This window comes from Mastigoproctus giganteus, chromosome 4, assembly GCF_048544385.1.
Source record: "Mastigoproctus giganteus isolate SK-2022 chromosome 4, ASM4854438v1, whole genome shotgun sequence".
Lineage (NCBI taxonomy): Eukaryota > Metazoa > Arthropoda > Arachnida > Uropygi > Thelyphonidae > Mastigoproctus > Mastigoproctus giganteus.
The window spans coordinates 15,955,199-15,983,123 of NC_143578.1; the positions used below are offsets into that span (position 1 = coordinate 15,955,199).

General features: G+C 38.8%; 1 protein-coding gene across 3 annotated transcripts in view; it reads right to left on the reverse strand.

Moving 5' to 3' along the window:
• LOC150086434 (katanin-interacting protein-like) overlaps window positions 1-27,925 on the reverse strand; it is a 351,533-nt gene that overhangs the window by 238,943 nt on the left and 84,665 nt on the right. For all 3 annotated transcript variants that reach the window (XM_090372573.1, XM_090372572.1, XM_090372571.1), the window contains 2 exons: window positions 21,680-22,106; window positions 1,318-1,492 (listed from right to left, as the gene is read on the reverse strand). In XM_090372573.1, the coding sequence (XP_090228699.1) occupies window positions 1,318-1,492; window positions 21,680-22,106 (602 nt within the window). The remainder of the gene's footprint in view (window positions 1-1,317; window positions 1,493-21,679; window positions 22,107-27,925) is intronic.

Here is a 27,925-nt window from a genome sequence, read left to right on the forward strand (position 1 = left end):
TATTAAGGGAGGTATACAAACCATTAGCCATAATTATGAGAGCATCTTTAGATTCAGAGGAGGGTCCTATAGACTGGAGATATGCAAAGAGGGGATGCCCATCTTTGCATCTTTACTCACCCAAACTTCAGTGTTATATGTCTTAAAGCCAACTTCATGCAAATTGGCATGTTGTGTGGAATGAACACACTTCTACAGACAAATCTTGGAGGCCAAGAATGAATATGAGAAAGCACTAGCTAAGTGAGTAAAGAATGGGGATACATAGTTTTTCATGTATGTAAATACAAAGAATAAAATGAATCAGACTGAACCAGTGTGTACTGGGTGTGGGGAGGTCTTAGATAACCCAGCTGATGTTGCTGATAAATTGAACAGGTATTTCACATTGGTTTTTACTGATCAAAAATCCTTCATGCTGAGGAGAGGTGTGTAAGAGAGCTGTGCAAGTGAGGGAGTGAGGCTGAGATATGTGAAATTACAGAATGACTATTAAAAAACTTTCAAGCCTAAAGGCAAGTAAAGGCTAATAGAGATGATGGCACATACCCAGTAATTTTGAGGGAGGTGGCCAACGAGTGTATCACTGAGGTTAATTATGAGGGCACTATTGGACTTCGGAGAGATTCCATTGAATTGGAGAAGTGCCAGCATATTGCCAATACATAAAGGCTGTTCTAAGAGTGAAGTTGGTTAACTACAGACCAGTTAGTCTGGCATCAGAATTTCAAAAAAAAAAAAAAAAAAAACAATGTCCAGTGACAGTTTTATTCAGTGAATCAATATTCAAATCTGTAAGATAGCACAATAATGTGCTTGGTACATGCCATTATTAACCAAATATCAGGTGCTGATATTATAAAAATTAGCTTTACACTTCTCTTGTCATATTTTTGGAGTATAAAAAGAAACTTAATTGATTATTTCTAGTGAACAAATAATTATAAGTATGTAATAATTTTATAAATTAACAATTTCAAAAATTATAATAATTTATCAATGAATTTTAGGATCCTTTTTCACTTTGATCAAGGCAGTGAAATAACATCAATCTTAATAGATGCTACATTTACAGTATAAGAATACTTCTGATGTCAGTTAATTTCACTAATAAAAAATTACTCCCATCAAAGAAAAATTTGAAATGATGGGTTTAACATAAAACTGGACCATGACCCTGAGAAAACTGCTTTATAGACCAAATCAAACTCAAGTGCCAGCAGTTGACTGCTGCTGGTTTTAATGAATAGAAAACTTTATATAACGTCACTGAATTCAAATTCTGTTTCAAAAATGTTTAATATATATATGACATACATCCATATTGCCAGAACTATAAGACTGGCCTTCTAAACTTCCAGAATGCTGACTGGAGCCATCGTGGCTTAAACCTTGCAAATAACTTTCTGATGTACCACTTGAATTTGACTGAACCGAACCATCAGGTGAAAGTTCCAGTATACCTAGTGATTTTAGCAGGGCTTCTTGCTGCCTGAAACATAAAAAAAGAAAATAAAATAAAAAAATATTTGGAAAATGTAATAATATACACACAGATAGAAAGGTCTATGTCCCTCGATAGTATACTGAGTATACTATCGGGGAACACAGACGTTTGATGGTATACTATCAGGAACATAGACCTCTGATGGTATAATGAGTATTAATGGGATATATGAGATGTGGCAATAAGGTTCCCAGACTAGAACAATAAAAAGAACACAAAGTGAAGGGAGCTCAAAAATGTTTTTATTTTTACCATTCTAAAAGTTTCATTCTAGTCTGGATGCTTTCTCTGACTCTTTTCAGAGAAAAGAGACAGAGAAAGCATCCAAAGAGTTGATGTTCAGTTCGGCAGTTACATTTTCCTTTATGTCCTCAACATCCTGGAATCTCTTTCCTCTGAGGGCAGTTTCCACCTTGGGAAAGAGGAATAAGTCCAGTGGACTTATTCCTCTGGTGCTAGATTGGGAGAGTAGGGTGGATGGTTGATCTGTACAATGCCATGTTTTGTCAGATATGTCATCACAAGTGTGGAATGGTCAGAGGGCCACTGTTGTGCCAGAAGTACCAGCTGCTTTTCTCTTGAAATTGCAGCCTCACCTGGGAAATATGCTTCAATAGTCCTTGAAGCACCTGTACATAGAATATAATATTAACTGTCTTCCCTTCTGATACAAATTCCTTGTGATCACACCCTATTTGTTGAAAAACATGATCAACATAGTCTTGATCCTGGACATCTATAAATGAAACATTTTGGGCCTTGGTGATGAATCTGAAATCCACTGAATGCTTTGATGCATCATCTCTGGGTCGTACTGAAACACCCAGCACTCATCTCCAGTGACAATACAGTTGAGGAATTTAAGATTGTCTTGACAGGTTTGGATGAAATCTTCACATGATGACACTCTTTGTTGCTTCTGTCCATCCGTGAGGCTGTGCAGCACAAATTTTGCACAGACCTTTTTCCCTAAATCTTCATGCAGAATTTGATGAATTATCTCCTTATTCATTAATATCCAACTTATCAGCCATCATTCTAAGAGTCAAACAACAATTTCCTGAACTTTTGCAACTCTCTCATCACTTTGGAGATTGACAGCAGATGCCCACTTCATGGGTCATCATGAACATCCTCACATTTGTATTTGAGAAACTTATACCATTCAAACACAATGGTACGACCTCAGAGGTTTTTAATATTTCATACATATCTATTGCAGATTTTTCCAGTTTAAAGCAAAATTTGATATTCATTTGTTGCTCCATTGAAAAATCAAGACATGGAATGTTAATGCTACTAATGAAATTGGTTATTACTTGCAACCCATCAACCTACTAGACAATCTCTGTACCACCATCTATTGGAGGAAATTTGAACTACAACAAACCACCTCCGTTTATTTTTAAACTCATCAAATATGACCGCAACAGCACTAATCCGGGAACTTTATTGCAACACCTTATACATGTGAATACTGATTAGCATACTGATTGACACAGACATTACTTCACTACATTATTAAAATATTAAGAACATTTGCATGTATCAAATACGTATACAGTAGACTCTCGATTTACTGGGATCGGATTAACTGGAACACCTCAAGACTCCAAAGTAAAAAAAACATATCCACTGGAAATCATAAAGTTCAAGTAATAAATAAAATAGGTATAAACAGATGTTTTGCAAATCATAAATAAGAGACAAGAAGCAGCATTATAAGTCATGAACGGGAGATGAATGTACCTATTATCCTGCAACTTCACACCTGCCTCTCCAAAAAAACAATAGAAAGAGAACAAATGTTTAGTTTGTTTTACTGTGTTGTGTGGATTGTTGTGTTCTGTCGCACTGCAAAAAGACAAATTTTGTTTCGTTATTTATGTTACGAGTGTCAAAATTTTTTTTAGAGTAAATATTTTTTTGTTTATAAAGCGTGAAAATGATGGGTAAACACAAGAGAGTTGTGCTTTCAATTGAACAAAAACTTTAAATTATTCAAAAGTTTGAAAATGGCATGGTAAGTTATTTTTGTTTTTTATCTATTGCCATATTTTTTAGGTACACTGCTGAACATTTTTCGATATTTTTGGATTAACCGGGACATCGATTATCCGGGATTTTATTTTTACCATCTATCCCAGAAAATCGAGAGTCTACTGTATTTAAAAAAAAAAAAAAAAGATATGGTGAATATAATTCAAATGTAAAGTAATAGCATATCATTACAAATGTATATCCAATTTTTTATTCAATAGCACAAATTGATCACAAGGATGTGATGTATAATGAACTGAGTCAAGAAAAAATTCCATTCAATTCATTACTTACTACAGTTCAGAATTATATTATAAAAAAAGTGAACATGTGGTGACATTATAACATGTATTATGGGCCGAATTGTCGATCAATTCGGCCCTGGAAAGACTGTGCAAGGCTCAAGGGGTAGAATTTTTTTCAGCCTGGACTGTACTTGTTAACAGGAGAGATTGCTTCTACAGGGATGGGATACACTTAAATAGAAAGGGTGCAAGAATATTTGCTGATGCTGTCGAGGCAGTGTTAGGTGGGTCGGAAAACTGCTAGCTTGGGGGGAGACAAAGACCAATAGATTGACAGTAGCCACTGGCAGAGGTGAAAGAGATTCTTGCACTGCTTCTATTAGAATGAGCAGAAGCCTGAAAAACAAGATGCATGGTATTTCAGAGACTGCTGGGAGCCATTGCGGTACAAGTAAACACATGGGTTGTGTTAGGGTAGCTAAGAATAGAAACAGGTGCAGGTATACTTGCATGTACACCAATGCTAGGAGTTTAGTAAATAAATTTGATGAATTTGAGGTATTGCTCAAAACATCAAAGGCAGATATTGTTGGGATATCAGAGACGTGGTGTCACACAGATATAAGGGATGCAGAACTGCAATTTGGGGAGTACAACGTCTACAGAAAGGATAGACAGGATAGGAAGGGGGGAGGGGTTATGCTATTAGTTAAGAAACACATAAAAACCAAGGAAGTGAAGCCAGTCGACATCGCTGGACAGTGCAGTGTTGAGTCAGTTTGGTGTGACATAAGCATTGGGAGATCAAAATTGAGAGTAGGAGTGTGCTATAGGCCTAATGAATCAGATGAGTATAATAAGGAACTGTACAGGGAAATAGAGTGGGCCAGTAAATCAGAGAGTCTTATAATGGGAGATTTTAATTTCCCAGATATTGACTGGAATTTGGGGGCTGGTTACTCACGCACTAGCAGAGCTTTTGTGGATTTATTGGATGATTGTTTTCTACATCAGCATGTTCGGGAAGCAACTAGAGGGAGTAATACTCTTGATTTGATTATCAGCAGTGATTCTTCATGCATTAAGAATCTGCAGATAAATGAACCACTAGGTGGCAGTGATCACAGTGTGCTGAAGTGGGATTTACTCAAAGAGGTAACTACCATTAGGGGTAAAGGGAAGGGTTATTGCTTCCGTAAAGGCGACTACGATGGACTGAGACAGTATTTAAATTCTATACAGTGGGACCAACTGATGATGTTACCAACAGCAAATTCAAAATGGGAAGCATTCAAAGAACTTATCTTGGAAGCTACTAGGCTTTACATACCAACTAAGAAATATTGTTCAAGGTTTAGGCCAAAATGGATGTCAGATGAACTAATGAGGCATATGGCAGAGAAGAAAAATGCATAGGATACTTACAAATTAACACATGACACAGAAGCCTATGATAGATACAAGTTGATATGCAACCAAGTTACAAAGGAGGTTAGGCAGGCGAAGGCAGATTACGAGAAATCCTTGGCAAGGGATGCAAAGAAAAACAGCAAAGAGTTCTTTACTTATGTAAACTCTAGAAGGAAGGGGATGAATCAGATTGGTCCACTTGATATTGATGGGTCAAGTGTTGATGATCCTGCTCAGGTAGCTAACAAACTAAATGAATATTTTGCATCGACATTCACACATGAGGAGTTATTCAGCAAAGGGAATGCCAGAGGTGTATTCAACTCTAGCAGTAAGCTACAGAATCTTGAAATAACTGGGAGTAAAGTGGAGGAGAAACTGTTGAAGATAAACACAAGAAAGGCACCCGGGGTGGATGGGATCTATCCAGTTATATTAAAGGAGGCAGCAAAGGAAGTAAGCAAACCCTTAGCCATAATTATGAGAGCTTCCTTGGACTCAGGGGAGGTACCCATAGACTGGAAATGTGCAAATGTGACCCCAATTCACAAAGGAGGATCAAAGGCTGACACAAGTAATTATAGACCTGTGAGCTTAACTTCTGTTCCAGGAAAATTAATGGAGGCACTGGTTAAAGAAGCACTGCAGGATCATTTAGACAAGACTTCAGTTATAGCTCAGACACAGCATGGTTTTGTTAAGGGGAAGTCTTGCCTGACCAACTTGATTGGATACTATGATGCAGTCACAAAAGAACTGGATGCAGGGAATAACTTTGATATTATATACTTGGATCTTAGAAAGGCTTTTGATACTGTTGCACATGGAAGACTGCTACACAAATTGGAGCAGTGTGACATTGGAGGCAAATTGCTGCTATGGATAAAGGGGTGGTTGAGGGGGAGAAGACAGAGAGTGGTAATCAATGGACACTGCTCATCGTGGACTAATGTTATTAGTGGAGTCCCTCAGGGCTCAGTGTTGGGTCCATTGTTGTTTTCTGTATTTATAAATGATATTGATGATGGTATATCAAGCTTAATGTCCAAGTTTGCAGATGATACAAAGGTTGGCAGGGTTGTCAAGGACACTACTGACACTATGCTGCTGCAACAGGATCTGGAAAGGTTGAGCAGATGGGCTGAGAGGTGGCAAATGAAGTTTAACATTGACAAATGTAAAGTACTACACATGGGAAACAGCAACCCCAGAGCAACGTATCAACTCTGTGGTACTACACTGACAGTGGTAGAGAATGAAAGGGACTTGGGGGTGATTGTGCAGGCAGATATGAAGTTCTCTGAGCAGTGCAGACGGGCTGCAAGAGTAGCTCATGGAGTATTGTCAATGATATACAGGAATTTTTCCAGCAGGGATAAGGAGGTGATTATTCCATTGTATAAGGCAATGGTCAGGCCACACCTAGAGTACTGTATACAGGTCTGGAGGCCTCATTTCAAGAAGGATGTAGAGCTGCTGGAACGAGTACAGAGAAGGGCAACAAGATTAGTGAATGGAACAAAGGGGTGCTCTTACGAAGAAAGGCTTAAGTTTTGCAAATTACAGTGTCTGGAGACTAGGCACCAGCGAGGTGATCTGATAGAGGTGTATAAAGCCTTGAATGGTTTGAGCATACTCAATGCTGATGGGATTCTTCCTCTAGCTCAGAATAATCACCTGAGAGGGCATAAATTCAAATTGAGGAAAGACAGATGTAGGATAGACGTGCGGAAATTTGCCTTTAGCCAGCGGGTGGTTGGTTGGTGGAACAGACTGCCATCCCTTGTGGTGGAGGTTGATAGCCTAAATAAGTTTAAGGCTCAGCTGGACAGGTATTTTGAACGAACAGAGGGGTGAAGTGGAAGTGGGTTTTTTTTTTTTTTTGGCTGATGCTGCATAAGCTTGCTTTCTTGCATCAAATGCCTCTACTAATGCTAATGCTAATGTATACACACTTAATCCTTTGGCAGTAATGCAAAATTATAGAAATATTGAAACCTTGAGAAAAATTTTCACTCTAGTTAGAGATTTCTCAAATTTTTAATGTAAAAAAATTACCTTTGAAGAAGCACAGAAAGTAAGTTAACACAAGGGCAAAAAAAAAAAAAAAAAAAGATTCCAAGTTCCAAAGACCAGTAATGGTTATACAGTATAAATAAACACATATATTATGTATATATAAACATACAGAGTAAACTTCCATTGTAATGCTTTCAAAGTGACTGGTTCTAAAGATCACTATACATGTAGGACCCCCCCCCCCTACCTGGAAACTACTTTCATTTTTCATAAATATTTTGGTAGAGAACACTGATTTTTAGCTTTTTTTTTTCAGCATTTATATTAAGTTTAAAATTTGCATTCTTATTATACTATGCTTGCTTTTTTGCAAGCATAGCATATTAACTTTTTTTTTTTTTTTGCTTAAAAGAATGAAAATTTTAAAAATATTTCATTAAACTGAACATATCTTGAGTATAATTGTATAAATGTAATTTGCATTAGTTGAGGCATATTATGCAAGAAAGCAAGTTTATACAGGATCAGCCAAAGGGGGGGGGGAAAATTCCCATTTCACTCATCTGGTCACTCCAAATGTTTATCTAGTTCAGCCTTAAATTTATTTAAGCTATCAACTTCCACAAAAACAGATGGAAGTCTGTTAATATATGTAGTACTCAATTTACTGAACAAGGACATGTTGAACATACTGACAAACAGAGGGTGAAATCCCTTTCATAAACATATTAGCATTAACATTAGTGGAGGCATATGATACAAGAGAGCAAGCTTATGCACAGCATCAGCCAAAAAAAAACAAAAAAAACCCTCCCATTTCACCCCTCCATTCATTCAAAATGCCTGTCCAGCTCAGCCTTAAATTTATTTAGGCTATCAACTTCCACAACAAAATATGGAAGTTTGTTCCACCAATCAACTAACTGCTAGATAAAGGCAAATTTCTGCACATCTACTCTACAACTGTCTTTCCTCAATTTGAATCTGTGTCCCCTCAGGTTCTTAATCAGAGCAAGAGGAAGAATCCCATCAGCATTCAGCTTGCTCAAGCCATTCGAGGCCTTATACACCTCAATCAGATCCCACCACAGGTGCCTACTCTCCAGGTGTTGCAGTTTTCAGAATTTAAGCCTTTCTTGGTAAGAGCACTCCTTTGTCCCCTCACCAATCTTGTTGCCCTTCTTTGTACTACTCATTCTAGCAACTCTACATCCTTCCTAAAATGAGGCATCCAGACCTGTACACAGTACACTAGGTGTGGCCTGACCATTGCCTTGTATAACAGGATAATCACCTCCCTGTCCCTGCTAGCAAAATTCCTATATATCATTGATAAGACTCCATTGACCTGCCCTGGCAATCCGTCTGCACTGCTCAGCAAATTTCATATTTAACTGCACAATTACCCCCCAGGTCTTTTTCACTTTACACTTCCCTGAGTGTAGTACCACACAGTTGGTACAATTCTCTTCAGTTATTGCTACCCAGATGCAGTACTTTCCATTTGTCAATGTTAAACTTCAGTTGCCACTTCTCAGCCCATTTGCCCAACTTATCTAGATCCAGTAGGAGTAGCATACTGTCTTTACTGTCATTACCAATCCTGCCAACCTTTGTATCATCTGCAAACTCGGACATTAAACCTGATATACTTTCATCATTATCATTGACAAATACTGAAAACAGCAATGGGCCCAACACCAAACCCTGGGGAACTCCACTAATAAAATTTGTCCACAAAGAGCAGTGTCCATTGATTACCACTCTCTGTCTTCTCCCACTCAACCATCTCTTTATCCATTGTAGCAACTTACCCTTAATGCCATATCTCAGAGACTGCTTCTACATGGATGGGATACACTTAAATAGAAAGTGTGCAAGAATATTTGCTGATGCTATACAGGCAGAGTTTGGGTGAGTGGGAAAACTGCTAGCTTGGGAGGATACATGGACTAATAGATTAATGGTAGCTGCTGGCAGAGGTGAAAGTGATTCTTGCACTGCTTCTATTGAAATGCAACTGAGCAGCAGCCTGTAAAGCAAGGCAATGGGGATTTCCAGGACTGCTGGGAGTCATAGTGGAACAAATAAATACATAGACTGTGTTAGGGTAACTAAGAGTAGAAAGAGGTGCATGTATACTTTCATGTACACCAATGCTAGGAGTATAGTTAATAAATTTGATGAGCTTGAAGTGCTAGTCAAGACATCAAAGGCAGATATTGTTAGGATATCAGAGATGTGGTGTCACACATACATAAGCAGTGCAGAATTGGAATTTGGGGAGTACAATGTGTACAGAAAGACAAGAAGGGAGGAGGAGGAGGGTATGCTGTTAGTTAAGAAACACATAAAATCAAAGGAAGCATCAAACTGATGTTGGTGGACAATGCAATGTTGAGTCTGTTTGGTGTGACATAAGCACTGAAAAAGGAAAAATTAGAGTAGGTGTGTGTTATAGGCCAATGAATCTGATGAGTATAATGAGCAATTGTGCACAGAAATAGATGGGCCAGTAAATCAGAATGTCTTATAATGGGGGATTTTAACTTCACAGATATCGACAGGAACTTGTGGATTGATCACTCGCACACTAGCAACACTCTTGTGGATTTATTGAATGACTGTTTTCTACAGCAACTTGTTCAAAAGGCAACCAGAGGGAGTAATACTCGTGATCTGGTTATCAGCAGTGATTATTCACACATTAAGAATTTGCAGATAAAGGAACCACTGAGTGACAGTGATCACAATGTACTGATGTGGAAATTACTTAAAGATGTAACTACCATCCAGGTTAAAGGGAAGGATTACAGCGGTCTCATACAGTTTAAATTCTGTACAGTGGGATCAACTGATGATGTTACCAATGTTGGATTCTAAATGGGAAGCCTTCGGGACTTAATTTTGAAGGCTACTAGGCTTTTCATTCCAACTAAGAAATACTGTTCAAGGATAAGGCTAAATGGATGTCAGATGAACTAATGAGACTCGTGGCAGAGAAAAAAAATAAATTGGATGCATATAAAGTATCAGGTGACACATAAGCCTATGGCAGATATAAACCAGTCTATAATCAAGTCACAAAGGAGGTTAGGCAGGAAAGGCAGATTACGAGAAATCCTTGGCAAAGGATGCAGAGAAAACAGCAAAGAGTTCTTTACTTATGTAAACTCTAGAAGGAAAGGGATGAATCAGATTGGACCACTTAACATAGATGGGTTTGACTACTGATGATCATGCTCAGGTAGCTGATAAACTGAACAAGTATTTTGCATCTACATTCACACATGAGGAGTTATTCAATGAGGGGAGTGCCAGATGTTTATCAAACTCTAAACAGGAGCTAAGTGATTTTGTAATAACTGAGAGCAAAGTGGAAGAGAAACTGTTGAAGTTAAACATAAAAAAGGCACCTGGGATGGAAGGGTTCTATCCACTTATATTAAAGGAGGCAGCAAAGGAAGTAAGCAAACCCTTAGCCATAATTATGATAGCTTCCTTGGACTCAGGGGAGGTCCCCATGACTGGAGGTGTGCAAATGTGTCGGCAATTCACAAAGGGGGTTCTCAGGTGGCTAACAATCTAAACGAGTATTTTGCATCTACATTCACGCATGAGGAGTTATTCAGGAAGGAGGAATGATGTAGGTAAAGTAAACATTGGCAATGAGCTGGATGATTTTGTAATAACTGAGAGGAAAGTGGAGGAGAGATTGTTGAGGATAAACATAAAAAAGGCACCTGGGGTGGATGGGATCTATCCAGTTATATTAAAGGAGGCAGCAAAGGAAGTATGCAAACCCTAGCCATAATTATGAGAGCTTCTTTGGACTCAGGGGAGGTACCCATAGACTGGAGATGTGCAAATGTAACCCCAATTCACAAAGGAGGATCAAAGGCTGACACAAGTAATTATAGACCTGTTAGTTTAACTTCTGTTCCAGGTAAATTAATGGAGGCACTGGTTAAAGAAGCACTGCAGGATCATCTAGACAAGAATTCCGTTATAGCTCAGACGCAGCATGGTTTTGTTAAGGGCAGGTCTTGCCTGACCAATTTGATTGGATACTATGATGTAGTCACAAAAGAACTGGATGCAGGGAATAACTTTGATATTATATATTTGGATCTTAGAAAGGCTTTCAATACTGTTGCACATGGAAGACTGCTGCACAAATTGGAGCAGTGTGGCATGGAGGCAAATTGCTGCTATGGATAAGGGGATGGTTGAGTGGCAGGAAGACAGAGAGTGGTAATCAATGGACACTGCTCAACGTGGACTAATGTTATTAGTGGAGTTCCTCAAGGTTCAGTGTTGGGTCCGTTGTTGTTTTCGGTGTTTATGAATGATATTGATGATGGGATATCAAGTTTAATGTCCAAGTTTGCAGATGATACAAAGGTTGGCAGGGTCGTTAAGGACACTACTGACGCTATGCTGCTGCAACAGGATCTGGAAAGGTTGAATAGATGGGCTGAGAGGTGGCAAATGAAGTTTAACATTGACAAATGTAAAGTACTACATATGGGAAACAGTAACCCCAGAGCAATGTATCAACTCTGCGGTACTACACTGACAGTGGTGGAGAATGAAAAGGACCTGGGGGTAATTGTGCAGGCAGATATGAAGTTCTCTGAGCAGTGCAGACGAGCTGCAAGAGTAGCTCATGGTGTCTTGTCAATGATATACAGAATTTTTCTAGCAGGGATAAGGAGGTGATTATTCCCTTGTATAAGGCAATGGTTAGGCCACATCTTGAGTACTGTATACAGGTCTGGAGGCCTCATTTCAAGAAGGATGTAGAGCTGCTGGAACGGGTACAGAGAAGGGCAACAAGATTAGTAAATGGAACAAAGGGGTTGCTCTTACGAAGAAAGGCTTAAGTTTTGCAAATTGCAGAGTCTGGAGACTAGGCACCGGCGAGGTGATCTGATAGAGGTGTATAAGGCTTTGAATGGTTTGAGCATGCTCAATGCCAATGGGATTCTTCATCTTGCTCAGAATAATCACCTCAGAGGGCATAAATTCAAATTGAGGAAGGACGGATGTCGGATAGATGTGAGGAAATTTGCCTTTGGCCAGCGGGTGGTTGGTTGGTGGAACCGACTTCCATCACTTGTTGTTGAAGTTGATAGCCTAAAACAAATTTAAAGCTCAACTGGACAGGTATTTCGAACGAACGGAGGGGTGAAATGGGAGTGGTTTTTTTTTTTTTTTTTTTTTTTGGCTGATGCTGAATAAGCTTGCTTTCTTGCATCATATGCCTCTACTAATGCTAAAAGGTGGCACAGGTAACTATAGACCTGTTAGTTTAACTTGTAATCCTGGGGAAAATAATGGAATCACTGTTAAAGAAGCATTGCAGGGTCATCTAGACAAGACTGCAGTAATAGTTAAGACAGCATGGGATTGTTAAAGGGAGGTCTTGTCTGACCAATTTGATTGGCTACTATGATCGTCGCAAAGGAACTGAATGCCAGAAATAATTTGATATCATATACTTGGATTTCAGGAAAGATTTTGATACTGTTCCACATGGAAGAGTGCTGTACAAATTGGAGAATATTAGCATTAGTAGAGGCATACGATGCAAAAAAGCAAGCTTATGCAGCTTCAGCAAAAAAAAAAAAAAAGACCATCCCATTTCACCCCTCCATTCATTTCAAATGCCTGTCCAGCTCAGCCTTAAATTTATTTAGGCTATAAATTTCCACAACAAAAGATGGAAGTCTGTTCCACCAATCAACTACCTGCTGGCTAAAGGCAAATTTCTGCACATCTATTCTACAACTGTCTTTCCCCAATTTGAATCTGTGTCTCCTCAGGTTCTTAATCTGAGCAAGAGAAGAATCCCATCAGCATTCAGCTTGCTCAAGCTATTCAGTCCTTATAAACCTCAATCGATCATCTTGCAGGTATCTACTCTCCAGGCACTGCAATTTGCAGAACTTAAGCCTTTCTTGGTAAGAGTGCCCCCTTTGTTCCCCTCACCAATCTTGTTGCCCTTCTTTGTACTCTTTCTACCAAATCTACAGCCTTCCTAAAATGAGGCCTCCAGACCTGTACACAGTACTCTAGGTGTTACATGACCATTGCCTTGTATAACGGGATAATCACCTCACTGTCCCTTTTAGCAAAATTCCTATATATCATTGACAAGACTCCATGACCTACCCTGGCAGCCCATCTGCACTGTTCAGCGAACTTAACATTCGACTGCACAATTACCCCCAGGTCTTTTTCACTTTCCACTTCCCTGAGTGTAGTACCACACAGTTTGTACATTTCTCTTTGGTTATTGCTACCCCATATGCAAACTCTGCACTTGTCAATGTTAAATTTCAGTTGCCACTTCTCAGCCCATTTGCCAAACTTATCAAGACCCAGTTGGGGTAGCATACTTTCTTTACTGTCATTAAAAACTCTGCCAACCTTTGTATCATCTGTAAACTTTGACATTAAACTTGATATACCTTCATCAATATCATTGATGAATACTGAAAACAACAATGGGCCCAACACCGAACCCTCGGGAACGCCACTAATAACATTTGTCCACGAAGAGCAGTGGTCATTGATTACCACTCTCTACCTTCTCCCACTCAACCATCCCTTTATCCATTCCAATTTGTACAACAGTCTTCCATGTGCTCCAGTATCAAAATCTTTCCTGAAATCCAAGTATATGATATCAAAATTATTTTTGCCATCAGTTCCTTTGTGACCACATCATAGTATCCAATCAAATTGGTCAGACAAGACCTCCCTTTAAACAAACCCATGCTGTGTCTTAACTGTTACTGCAGTCTTGTCTAGATGATCCTGCAATGCTTCTTTAACCAGTGATTCCATTATTTTCCCCGGAACACAAGTTAAACTAACAGGTCTATAGTTACTTGTATCACCTTTTGAACCCCCTTTGTGAATGAGTGATACATTTGCACACCTCCAGTCCATGGGGACCTCCCCTGAGTCCAAGGAAGCTCTCATAATTATTGCTAAGGGTTTGCTTATTTCCTTTGCTGCCTCCTCTAATATAACTGGATAGATCCCATCCACCTCAGGTGCCTTTTTTATGTTTAACTTCAACAATTTCTCTTCCACTTTGCTCTCAGTTATTACAAACTCACTTAGCTCTCTGTTAGAGTTTGATAAACTTCTGGCACTCCCCTCATTGAATAACTCCTCATGTGTGAATGTAGATGCAAAATACTCATTCTGTTTATCAGCTACCTGAGCATAATCATCAATAGTAAACCCATTTATGTTAAGTGGTCCAATCTGATTCATCCCTTTCCTTCTAGAGTTTACATAAGTAAAGAACTCTTTGCTGTTTTTCTTTGCATCCTTTGCCAATGATTGCTCGTAATCTGCCTTGCCTGCCTAACCTCCTTTGTGACTTGATTACAGACTAGTTTATATCTGCCACAGGCTTCTGTGTCACCTGATACTTTACTTAAAATGAATGAAAAATGAATTGAATGATATGCATCCGATTAATTTTTCTTCTCTGCCACGAGCCTCATTAGTTCATCTGACATCCATTTAGGCCTTAACCTTGAACAGTATTTCTTAGTTGGAATGAAAAGCCTAGTAGCCTCCAAAATTAAGTCCCTGAAGGCTTCCCATTTAGAATTCAATGTCTGATTTAGCCATGATGGTAGTTACATCTTTAAGTAATTCCCACATCAGTACATTGTGATCACTGTCACCCAGTGGTTCCTTTATCTGCAAATTCTTAATGCATGAATAATCACTGCTAATAATCAGATCAAGAGTATTACTCCCTCTGGTTGCCTCTCGAACATATTGATGTAGAAAACAGTCATCCAATAAATCCACAAAAGTCTTGCTAGTGTTCGAGTGACCAACGCACAAGTTCCAGTCGATATATGAAACTTAAAATCCACCATTATAAGACATTCTGATTTACTGGCCCACTCCATTTCTCTACACAACTGCTCAATTATACTTAACAGATTCATTAGGCCTATAACACACACACCATTTTTTCCTTTCCCAGTGGTTATGTGACACCAAAACAGACTCAAAATTGCATTGCCCACTAACTAACATCAATTGGATACACTAGCTTTGATTTTGTTTCTTATCTAACAGCACAACCCCTCCTCCCTTCTTGTCTTGTCTATCCTTTCTGTATACATTGTACTCCTGAAATTCCAATTCTGCACTGCTTTTTTTTTTTTTTTTTTTTTTTATGTAAACCCCAAACACGAGAGGTATTAGAACCTATAGTACTTAATACCGTTCTTGGGTTGGAGGTTGAGAAGATGCAAGAAGATATTTGTTGACCATTAGACTTGAACTTCTGTAGACTGTAATTTTCAGGAAATACGTATGAAGGAAGGTTGTCCCAGAAAATGGCAGTTAAATGAATAAATGAAGAAGATGAAAAGTTGGTTCTGTGAGTTTGAAGTTGGACAGTAAATGGATGCAGGCTGGTGGCGGAACGTGTTCGGACTGTTTTGAAAGAGAGAGCGGGAATTATAGAAGCCAATTCCGAAGAACATTGCCCATGGAAGTATCTGTAGAAGACGCATGCAGCAGAAACAGTACGTCTATGAGACAGCGAGTGGAGAGACTCTGTTAGAGATGAATCAATTAATTAACCTAACTGCCCTCTTCTGAATGGAATCAAGAAGCCTGAGAGAGGTTTTGGGGGCACCACCCAGGATGTGGGAACAATATTCCATGGCAGGGCGGATTTGCGATTATACAGAGTGAGCAGTTGTTTGGAAGAAAAGTAAAAGGCGAGAGCGAAAGAGAAAACCAAGTTTTTTAGATGTAGAAGAAGCAATATTTGTAATATGCTTGTGCTAAGAGAGATTAGAAGTCAGGGTAATCCCCAAAAGAGATATATCATTTTGCCTAGAAATCGGAGTGTCACTAAAGATAAGCATAGGAGCAGAAGAATCCTTTTTGCGAGATATAAGAAAAGACTGAGTTTTAGAAGGGTTGAAATCAACTAAGTTGACTTTGCCCCACTGGAGAATTACCCTGAATATCGGCATTTAAGGAATTGGTAGCAGAATTTCGAGAAGCTGAAGCTGATTGAGCAGGACAAGGTTTCTCAAAATGGAAAGTGGAATGCAATGTGCTATCATCAGCAAAACTATGGATAGGATTTCCAGTCAATGGAAGAAGGTCATTAATATACAAGAGGAAAAGAGTGGGAGAAAGAACTGAACCTTGGGGGGGACACTGGCATTAGTGGAGAAGTTAGAAGACAGAGAGGCATCTACCATCACCCTCAGTGAGCGATCAGAGAGAAAACTGGATAACCAATTACTAAAAACAGTTGGCAAACCATAAGATGGAACCTTGTTTAGAAGAACTTTATGCCAAATACGATTGAAAGCCTTAGAGATGTCAAGGGCAACTACTTGTGTTTCACCGAACCTTTCCATTGAATTAGTCCATAAATGCATAAGCCAAAATATCACCAGTGGATTGACACTGATTGAATCCATACTGGCGATCTTTGATCAGATGGAGGTTTCTAGGTAGTTTAAGAGTTGGCGGTTAATTGATTTCTCCATTACTTTAGAAAGAGTAGAAGTAATTGCAATGGGACGATAATTGGATGGGAGAGATTCGTCACCCTTTTTAGGAACTGGCTGGATATGAGCAAATTTCCAAGCAGAAGGGAAAAACACCTTTGGAATAAGAAAGTGAAAAAAGGGGGCAAAGAATAGGAGTAAGTTCAGGAGCACAGGTTTTGAGAACAAGTGGAGAAATACCATTGGGACCTGGAGCTTTCTTAGCATCAAGATTCGTCAAAATCCTTCTGACATCCTTTTGACGGAAGACCACAGCAGGCATTGAATGGAGCATGTTGGGAATGGTGGGAGGTGTTTTACCAAGATCATTAATACATGAGTTGGAAGAAAAATGGGATGCTAGCAGGTCAGCTTTATCCTTGGCTGAAGTGACAACAGAACCATCTGGTTTGGACAGAGGTGGGAGCAGAGATGGGCAAAAGTTGCGGCCAATAGCTATGCCAAGAGACCAGAATGCTCGGCTACCATTAGGAAAGAAGCAAGTTTTCTACTCTTAGCCTGTTCAAAATCTAGTTTGGACTGATTAATAACTGCTTTACAATTGTTGCGAGTTTTTGGTGTAGGCAGAAAATGAAACTGAAGAATTAGTAACAAGCCAATTACGATATGCAACATTCTTTTCTTGAACAGCGTTAGCACATTTATTGGAAAACCAAGGTTTAGATAAAGGACGAGATTTTAAAGTGGAGTGTGGGATAAAGGATTCCATTCCTGCAAGAATAATTTCACTGACACGATCTGAGCAAACGTTGACATCAGAAGTTTTGAAACAGTAATTCCGACCAAGGAAAAGAAGAAAAGAAGTCTCGCAGGTCATCCCATTTTGCATTCTTGTAATGCCACGAGATTGGGAATAGCCATGAGATAAAGGTTCATTGGAGAAGAGACAATCACCAAGTTGTGATCTGAAGTGCCTAAAGGACCTCTCACTTCACACTCGACTAGCTGGGTCGATGTGACTAGAAAACGGAAGCCAGCTGGAGTTGTGAACATTAAAATTCACCAAGGAAAATTACCTCATGTTAGGAAAGTTGACTGGAGAAAGTCAAGTTGCAAAGAGAGGAAGTCAAAGAGCTCCAAGTGGTTAGTTTAGTTGGGAATATGGTAGAGACAACAGATGAATTTGACACAATGAGGTAGAGAGATTTTAAGCCAGAGAAGATCAGTTTGAGAATCGAAACACAGTTTTTCAGAATGATTGGCACACTAATGGCAGAGATACCAAATTTTAAAGAGATTTCTTTTTTATCTACTACACTCAAGGATTTCCTCTTTGACATTGTAAGACTACTTGCACAGCAGCAAAACAAAACTGATTTAGGGACCACTTGTACCTACCATGTAAACAGACAGGTGAAATTTAGAGAAAGTGTGAATGACTTGTTTCTGCGAAACAACATAAGAATTCCTGGGATAAAGGAAAATCATCTCTCTCCTAATTCTCTAATAGGGGTGCTTAGAGAAGAAAACAGGTTGACCAGAATCAATGTCAGGAATATGCCTTAATCTTTGCCAATGGATGTGAACACATAGATAGCAGTTGACCAGCACAAGTTGTTGCTGTAGGGTTTTAGGAGCATTAGTGACTAAGGCCATATTGCTCCACATATAATGTCTGTAAATTGCATGTGTAATGAGGGTTGATTTTCTGTTTGTTGAACGAAAAACCTGAGTTTCCGGAATAAAAATCATGCTACTACCCTTGCCTGAGACCAACTAACTCAGGCAAGTTGTGAAGAGGGCCCGTAAAATTTCCTCGCACCTGATGTGGGGAGGAAGGCGATCCCCAACTGTGCAAGCCACATGTGCTCCATGCAACTTCTCGGTACACTTGAGGCAGCTGTATTGGTTTTACTGGCACCATTAAATTGTGGAATGTTTTAGCTCCTAATTTGTGCTCTTAAGAATTAATCCCTTCAGCTCTTAAAAGCTAAAAGGATTAATTCCTTTTAGTTCTTAATTCATGCTTTCTACAGCATCAGCTCTACTGCTTAAAGGCGAACAATGTGCACCCAGGTCTCTTGAAATCAGTTCGTTATATGGAAATTTTCTTCGCTGTATGGAAACTATTTTCGATGTAATGACCAAGGGGAAATCAAAAAAATTTGCTACATACAAAAATTTGCTACATGGAAGTTCATTTAAAGAGAGGTCCAACTGTAAACATTTTACAAGGTGTGTGTCCACTTTTTCTTATTATTTTTTTTATCAGTGAAAACATCGTAGCTGTTTTTAAAATTCAAACCACCATAGCTCCATAACTATCCGTTGTTTTCAGGTACTGAATTAACTGTGAATGTACAACCCTCATTATGAAACACTCTGCATATGCCACACTCCAGCACACCCCCCCCCCCCCGCCACACACACAGTGGTTATAATTAAAGTGCATCACTTGGCTGCCTGTAAGTGGAAAACCACAAAAACAGTAGACTGTCGAAATAACGGCACATTGAGATAGGATGTATACATACAGTGCAGAAAAAAGAAAGTCACATGATTACTGTATTTGTTTACATTCGCCATTTTCAAAGTGAATTCTGTACTGATATCATGGATTATACAAAGGGTACTAGGAAAGTTTTGCAATATGACGCAACAATGAATCACAGGAAGCTGCTTGTTGCTGCATGTTGAGACATGTTCATACGTGCATAGTAGCCACCGCGCCAAGTCGATGGGCTCAGTTATTCATTAGTAGTGAGAGTGTAAAGTGCTTGCGATGGCATCGTGGTCACGAAATGAGATAAGGACAGTTTTGCGGTATAATTTCGTGCGTGGTTTAACCATAGACCAGTGCTTAGAAGAAATGACTCTTGCACTAGATGATGATTGTCCACATTGTACAACGATATTCAGGTGGTATAGAGAATTCCAAAGGGGAAATTTCACTCTGGAGGATTCTGAGAGGCCGGGAAGGCCACGAACGTCAGTTACGGAGGAAAACGTTACTGCTGTGAGGAAAATGCTTGACGAAAACAGGCGAGAGACCTACCAACAGATAGAGGATACTTTGGGCCTAAATGCACCAGCAATTCGTTCGATTCTGCAAGATCATTTGCACGTGAAGAAACTTTGTTCTCTCTGGGTGCCGCATCAACTGACTGAAGAGCAGATGACACGACGTGTGACTTGGTGCCGGGAGATGTTAAAAAAGTTTGATAAGGGACAATCTCGGTATGTGAACAACATCGTGACAGGTGACGAGACTTGGCTGTACTATTACGATCTGCCGACCAAGGCTCAAAACAAAGTTTGGGTCTTTGATGATGACGACACACCCGTAATTGTCAGAAAATCCCGATCTGTAAAGAAGAAAATGATAGCTGTATTTTTCAAATCGAGTGGAATTGTGGAACGTGTCGTTTTGGACACGCAGAAGACAGTCACAGCTAAGTGGTATACTGAACAATGCCTGCCTAAAGTCATTGGATCTAGGAAGAACCTGCGGCCAAAGTCAAGAATGGACACCTGGTACCTCCATCACGATAATGCTCCAGCTCACCGCGCCAAAGCCTGCACCGAATATTTGACCACGACAGGACTGAAACTTCTCGAGCACCCTCCCTACAGTCCAGACCTTGCTCCCTGCGACTTTGCACTGTTCCCGCATGTGAAAATGAAGCTAAAAGGGAGGCGGTTTTCCAGTGATGAGGACCTTCTACGGGCTTGGGACAACGAGTGTGCTTTACTCCCTAGTGAAACTTGGCAGAACTGGTTTAAAGATTGGTTTCGGAGGATGGAGAGGTGTATTGAATGTAGAGGAAATTACTTTGAAAAAATTAAATAAACAAAGCTGTATTGCAAAACTTTCCTAGTACCCTTTGTATAGCTGTTTTATATTTATTTTAAATTAAAAACCCCTCACTATGGCTCCTAAAGTTAATAAACCTCATACAGAGAAGAAAAGAAGAATAACATTAAAGCTTAGTGACAAACTTGATATAATCCAAACTATTACATTAGGGTTACCCAGAATGTTAATTCATATACCCATGTGTATTGCGTCTGTAAATTGCATGTGTTCTCTGCTCAATTTGTCTTTTTTGCTGGACAAAAAAACCTTGCTATCTATGCCTGGAGACCCACTAACTCAGCCATGGAGTGAAAAAAGCCAATAAAAGTTCCGTGCGTCATCAACAGGATTCAAACCCGGGCCTTTTCCACCCAGTGTGGGGAGGATGGTAATGACACCACTGTGCTACCCACACAGACTAAACTTGATAACAAATAAAATAGAATGGGGCATAAGCAGAAATGTTATTAATGGCAGAATATAACATTGGATCGTCAACATGTTTATGTTTTTTTATGTGCAGTTAATAAAATCGCATTCTTAATCTCTCTATTTCTTTATTTGGCCTCATTATTTCTACATTAAACACATTAAAAATAAAACTTTCTAGATAACAGAAATATCAAAATAACGGCACCTTGAATCCCCAAAGGCGCCGTTATTTCAAAAGTCTACTGTAACCAGATATGAAATTTGAAATAAAGTGCCTTTATGATGCAGAAACAAGAGGAACAAAAAAACATGAAATGCATGCAAGTTTAAGAAATGAAGCAAGGAATTTCAAGCTGTGAACAGCATCAACAAGGATCCTCTCTACCTGGAACAATGGAACATTTACAAAACAACTATGGAACCCTCTGGATTCGAATGATGCACATATTAACAATTTTTCACAACTTCCATTCTCCAAAGACTGCCAAGTTCAGAGATACAACACACATGTATGTATATAATTTGAAAAATGCAACATGAATGGTTTTATAAATATCATCTTAAATAAAAAAAAAAAAAAAGAGAGAGTTAGCATTTGTTGCCCAAATGAAATTTATGTTTGTAAATATGAAGAAAGTGATCTTACCCTGGTTCCATTTCAATGACATGCTGCACCAATTTTCCTAAGACTTCAACACTTAATCCATGGTATTGCTGTCTACCTATATGTTTGACTGAATCTGACTTATCAACTTTGTTAGAACTTGAACATGATTCATTAAATCTTTGAGTTGTATACAAAATCTCAGAATCCTTATTCACTGAATGACTTTGTTTATATTTACTCTGTTTATCTTGTCTATCATTTTTCATATATTTAAAGTCTCTATCATTTTCATCTTTAAACAAATTACAGTCACATATGTATGATTCATTATTTACAGCATAATTGCAACATTTTGTCCTATTCTTAGATAGTGTTGTCTGAAATACTGGAGTAAAATCCTCCTCCTTCATTACATGAGAGGAAATATCTAGAGATGAGGATTTTTCAACATCCTTGCAAGAAACATCTGTAAGTGAATAAAATATTACTTCAAATACAAACATAAAAGAAATTTCAAACAAACATTCACAACTTAAAAAATATCCATTATAGAACAATAGATTTATCACAAAATCCATCACTTTAATTTGGTTTGGAATTTCAGGATGATAACAAGAAAAAAGGCATTTATCAAGAAGCATTGAAATACCAAGATGTACTTTTCAATAATTTGTTTTGTTATTTTAGACTAACAGTGAGAAATAACAAATGCAAATGCAACTTAAAATAAACAGTGAAAGTTCCTATTATATGGATGATCTACTTAAGACGATCTTATATGGTGCTTGAGTGGCATGGTTTATAAGTAATGCAAACATAATAAAAGGAATAAAGAACTTTTAACCTATGTGAGATCTAAATAACTGTTTATTTCCTGTTGGAAATTATATACTGCCATTCATACCACTTCAGAGATTGCTGCTGCTGCTGCTGCTTCCCCATTACAAAGAACAGAACAGTCAAAGATCTGAGTCAGGCTAACTGGTATAGGATCTAACTGAGTTAGACCATGTACATCAAACCTTTGGCCAATCTATTTTTATGTAAGAGTGAAGTAGCAACATTAGCAAACACTAATGAAGTGGAAGAAACATATCACAAATGTCTGATTTCCATCTGTATATTATTTCCAACTGGAAATAAATATTTAGATCTCATATAGGTTAAAAGTGTTTCATTCCTTCTTTTAATAATGAAAAAATTTCTGAGTGGCTCATAAACATTGAGATTTCAGAGGAGAATTTCAACTGTTCGTGCTAACTTTGTTCATTTTGCAATAACTGTACAGCATTTGTCATGTTATTCATAAATTACTTTACTTTGATGTTACTAGAGCATTTTCTTGTTCTCAAATTGTAGGACACAAAGACACTTCAACTGAAGTGCAATATTGCAATACATATCTTATTTGCATTGAATGTTAAACAATTCTTTTAGTGGCTATGGGAAAAACAAAACCTTGGTTGCCCAACACATAAGGTAACACCATTTTCAAAAATCCCTGCTCTTGTTCATCAAACTCCATGTGTACCTTGCTTAATGAGTTCACTTAATGATATTTCATTATAATGCTGAAAATTATCACTGATCTCTTTATGACATCCACCATTTCTTATTTAGTAATGATGTGTTTGTATGTCAGTGAGAATAACTTTCTGAAGAAATGTCTGAGTGGGGCACATACATCTGTGTGGGATATGAGTTGAAAATTATTTGACTAAGAGAATTCAGTACTCAAGTTTGGGCGTTGCACAATTAAGTCTGAATAGGCAAATAGTGAAAACCAAATAATTTTACTTTATTTGTTCATTTGTTGCTGTATTATTTATGGCTTTTGCCAATGCGTGACTAACAAAACTGATACATAGTATCAGTTTTGTTAGTCAGTTTAGTTTCTGTGACTAACAAAACTGATAGATAGTATCAGTTTTGTTAGTCACAGAAACTAAAAGAGTAATTTACAATAAGAAAAGGAAGCAAAAAATTAAAATTAATAGTCTCTGTGATTAAGCACAAAGACTTAGTTGAGCTTCTTAAATAACTCATCTCAATAAATAACTTACCTCAGAGAAGCCTGGCTAAATCTTTTACATATTTGTGACAATTTGTAATTAGAAGCTTCGTTATAATTCTCTTAGTACTTTCTGTGATTAATAACAAGGTTTATGGAATGCAATTACCAGTTCTACATAAAAAATTATTCTTAAATGAATCAATCGTGGTCCTTGAGATTGTCACAGACATTCTCTCAGATATGCCAGTCAAGCTGTACTTGCTACCTGGGAGTCTAAAACGCTGATGGAACTGATATTCGGGTGACACTCAAGTCAAGTGGACCCAATTTCGGAGAAGTCCGGACGGTCTCTGACAGCCAAATCCTCTGCTTGCACCTTCACGATGGTGGGACTGTTAGTAATCCTGGGTATAACCTCCATGCACAAGTACACTGTGGGTGACCAACCAGGTGTGAACCAACGTAAGCAGGGGTCGAGGTGTGGCACCCACACAACATGGAGGAATGCCGCCTCTCTATGTTACCAGGCAGTACTAGGTGGTAGATGACTCTCATCAACCGGTGCAATACCACCACTTTGCTTATTGGAGGCTTGAAGTGGTGGAACCCATATTTAGTCTCTAGAGCTAAGTTCCGGTCAACCCTTCCCTATCTCTTCCATCATGCAGTATGATTGATGACTTTTGAGGTTATGATGAACATCGTGGCGAGATCCAATATTCCTTACATTTCGAGGGTACAGCTCTAAAACGGTGTTCGCAGGCCGGCCACTAGTTAGTACACCGGACCGAACCTATTGGCAACTCTCTAGGAGGCTTCCGGATCAGCTAGTGTATAATCTTGCTACCTCTACTCTGCCAGATAGTGATTGGAGGGAGTCCAAGTAGTGTGTATGCGGGGAGCATTGTCGAGGCCATGTTATGTCAAGGATCTGGGTATATTCTTACCATGTGTACGCCATATCCAAAAATTTCATTACTTCATACAGCATGTCCCACCCACTTTTTCTTACTATTGAATACACCATGAATTGTCAAACTAATAGAGCAAGCTTATCTGCGAAAAGATCTAAACCTCCCAAGCACTTCCTAATTCATTTCACAAATATACGTGGTCTCACTTCTAATCTTAACGATGTCCATTTCCACTTACAATCTGCCAAACCCCATGTACTTTTTCTGACAGAATCTCAGTTATCGGTTGATTCAACTACTGCTCATCTCAGATGCCCAAATTATTCGCTGTATGATTCCTTTCGCCTCAAAGGTGGTACCTGTGCATTTGTCCGTTCTGATATTCCCTGTCAGAGACTTGGCAATTTGGAATCTACTCTCTTTGATCTTCTCTGGCTTAAAATCTCTCTACCTCATTGTGTAAAATTCATCTGTTGTTTCTACCGTTCTCCCAACTCCACTAATCACTTGGAGCTTTTTGACTTCCTGTCTTTGCAACTTGACTTTCTCCAGTCCAACTTTCCTAACAGTGAGGTAATTTTCCTTGGTGATTTTAATGTTCACAACTCCAGCCGGCTTCCGTTTTCTAGTCACACTGACCCAGCTGGTCGAGATGCTGAGGCTTTTGCAATTACTAATGACCTTGCACAGATTATTCATTTTCCTGCAAGAATACCGGACAATCCTAATCATACAGCCAACATGCTTGATCTTTTTCTCACAAACAACCCTTCTAAGTATACGGTCGAAGTGAGAGGTCCTTTAGGCACTTCAGATCACAACTTGGTGATTGTCTCTTCTCCAATGGAACCTTTATCTTATGGCTATTCCCAACCTCGTGTTGTTTGGCATTACAAGAATGCAAAATGGGATGACCTGCGAAATTTCTTTTCTTCTTTTCCTTGGTCGGATTACTGTTTCAAAACTTCTGATGTCAACGTTTGCTCAGATCGTGTCAGTGAAATTATTCTTGCAGGAATGGAATCCTTTATCCCACATTCCACTTTAAAATCTCGTCCTTTATCTAAACCTTGGTTTTCCAATAAATGTGCTAAGGCTGTCCAAGAGAAGAATGTTGCATATCGTAATTGGCTTCTTGCTAATTCTTCAGTTTCATTTTCTGCCTACACCAAAGCTTGCAACAATTGTAAAGCAGTTATTAATCAGTCCAAACTAGAGTTTGCACAGGCTAAGAGTAGAAAACTTGCTTCTTGCCCTAATGGTAGCCGAGCATACTGGTCCCTTGCAAAAGCTATTGGCCGCAACTTTTGCCCATCTCTGCTCCCACCTCTGTCCAAACCAGATGGTTCTGTTGTCACTTCAGCCAAGGATAAAGCTGACCTGCTAGCATCCCATTTTTCTTTCAACTCATATATTAATGATCTTGGCAAAACACCTCCCACCATTCTCAACACGCTCCATTCAATGCCTCCTGTGGTCTTCAGTCAAAAGGATGTCAGAAGGATTTTGACAAATCTTGATGCTAAGAAAGCTCCAGGTCCCAATGGTATTTCTCCACTTGTTCTCAAAACCTGTGCTCCTGAACTTACTCCTGTTCTTTGCCCCCTTTTTTCACTTTCTTATTCCAAAGGTGTTTTTCCTTCTGCTTGGAAATTTGCTCATATCCAGCCAGTTCCTAAAAAGGGTGACAAATCTCTCCCATCCAATTATCGTCCCATTGCAATTACCTCTACTCTTTCTAAAGTAATGGAGAAATCAATTAACCGCCAACTCTTAAACTACCTAGAAACCTTCCATCTGATCAAAGATCGCCAGTATGGATTCAATCAGTGTCGATCCACTGGTGATGTTCTGGCTTATGTTACCCATTTATGGACTAATTCAATGGAAAGGTTCCGTGAAACACAAGGAGTTGCTCTTGACATCTCAAAGGGTTTCGATCATGTTTGGCATAAAGGTCTTCTAAACAAGCTTCCATCTTATGGTTTGCCAACTGTTTTTAGTAATTGGTTATCCAGTTTTCTCTCTGATCGCTCACTGAGGGTGATGGTAGATGGCTCTCTGTCTTCTAACTTCTCCACTAATGCCGGTGTCCCCCCAAGGTTCAGTTCTTTCCCCCACTCTTTTCCTCTTGTATATTAATGACCTTCTTCCATTGACTGGAAATCCTATGTATAGTTTTGCCGATGATAGCACATTGCATTCCGCTTTTCATTTTGAGAAACTTGCCTGTTCAATCAGCTTCAACTTCTCGAAAATCTGCTACCAATTCCTTAAATGCCGATCTTCAGGTAATTCTCCAGTGGGGCAAAGACAACTTAGTTGATTTCAATCATTCTAAAACTCAGTCTTGTCTTATATCTCACAAAAAGGATTCTTCTGCTCCTATGCTTTAGTGACACTCCGATTTCTAGGCAAAATGATATATCTCTTTTGGGGATTACCCTGACTTCTGATCTCTCTTGGCACAAGTACATTACAAATATTGCTTCCTCTGCATCTAAAAAACTTGGTTTTCTCTTTCACTCTCGGCGTTACTTTTCTTCCAAACAGTTGCTCACTCTGTACAAATCGCAAATCCGCCCTACCATGGAATATTGTTCCCACATCTGGGGTGGTGCCCATAAAACCTGTCTCAGGCTTCTTGATTCCATTCAGAAAAGGGCAGTTAGGTTAATTAATGATTCATCTCTAACAGAGTCTCACCATTCGCTGTCTCGTAGACATACTGTTTCTGCTGCATGCCTCTTCTACAGATATTTCCATGGGCACTGTTCTTCTGAATTGGCTTCTATAATTCCCGCTCTCTCTTTCAAAACAGCCCAAACACGTGGTGCCACCAGCCAACATCCATTTAATGTCCAACTTCAAACTCAGAGGACCAACTTTCCATCTTCCTCGTTTATTCATTCAACTGCCGCTTTCTGGAACAACCTTCCTTCATACGTATTTCCTGAAAATTACAGTCTACAGAAGTTCAAGTCTAATGTCAACAAATATCTTCTTTCACCTTCTCAACCTCCAACCCAAGCACGGTACTAAGTACTATAGGTTCTAATAACTCTTGTGTTTGGGGTTTACATTAAAAAAAAAAAAAATCTGTATTTTTCAATGTATGATGGATTATAGGCTAAATTAATATCAAAGTTATCAGCCTTATTTGAGTTTTGTGAGCAATAATCAAATTTCAGAGTCTGTTCAGGTGGGAAACATTGTCTAATTCACCCTATCAATTGCTTTGCCATCAAGCTAATGTTAATCTTAGTTACAAAAAAGTAGTTAGAATGGATGGGGGGATTAAAATGGATGGCTGATAAGACCTAATGATGAGGTTTAGTAATGCATTGTGGAATATTT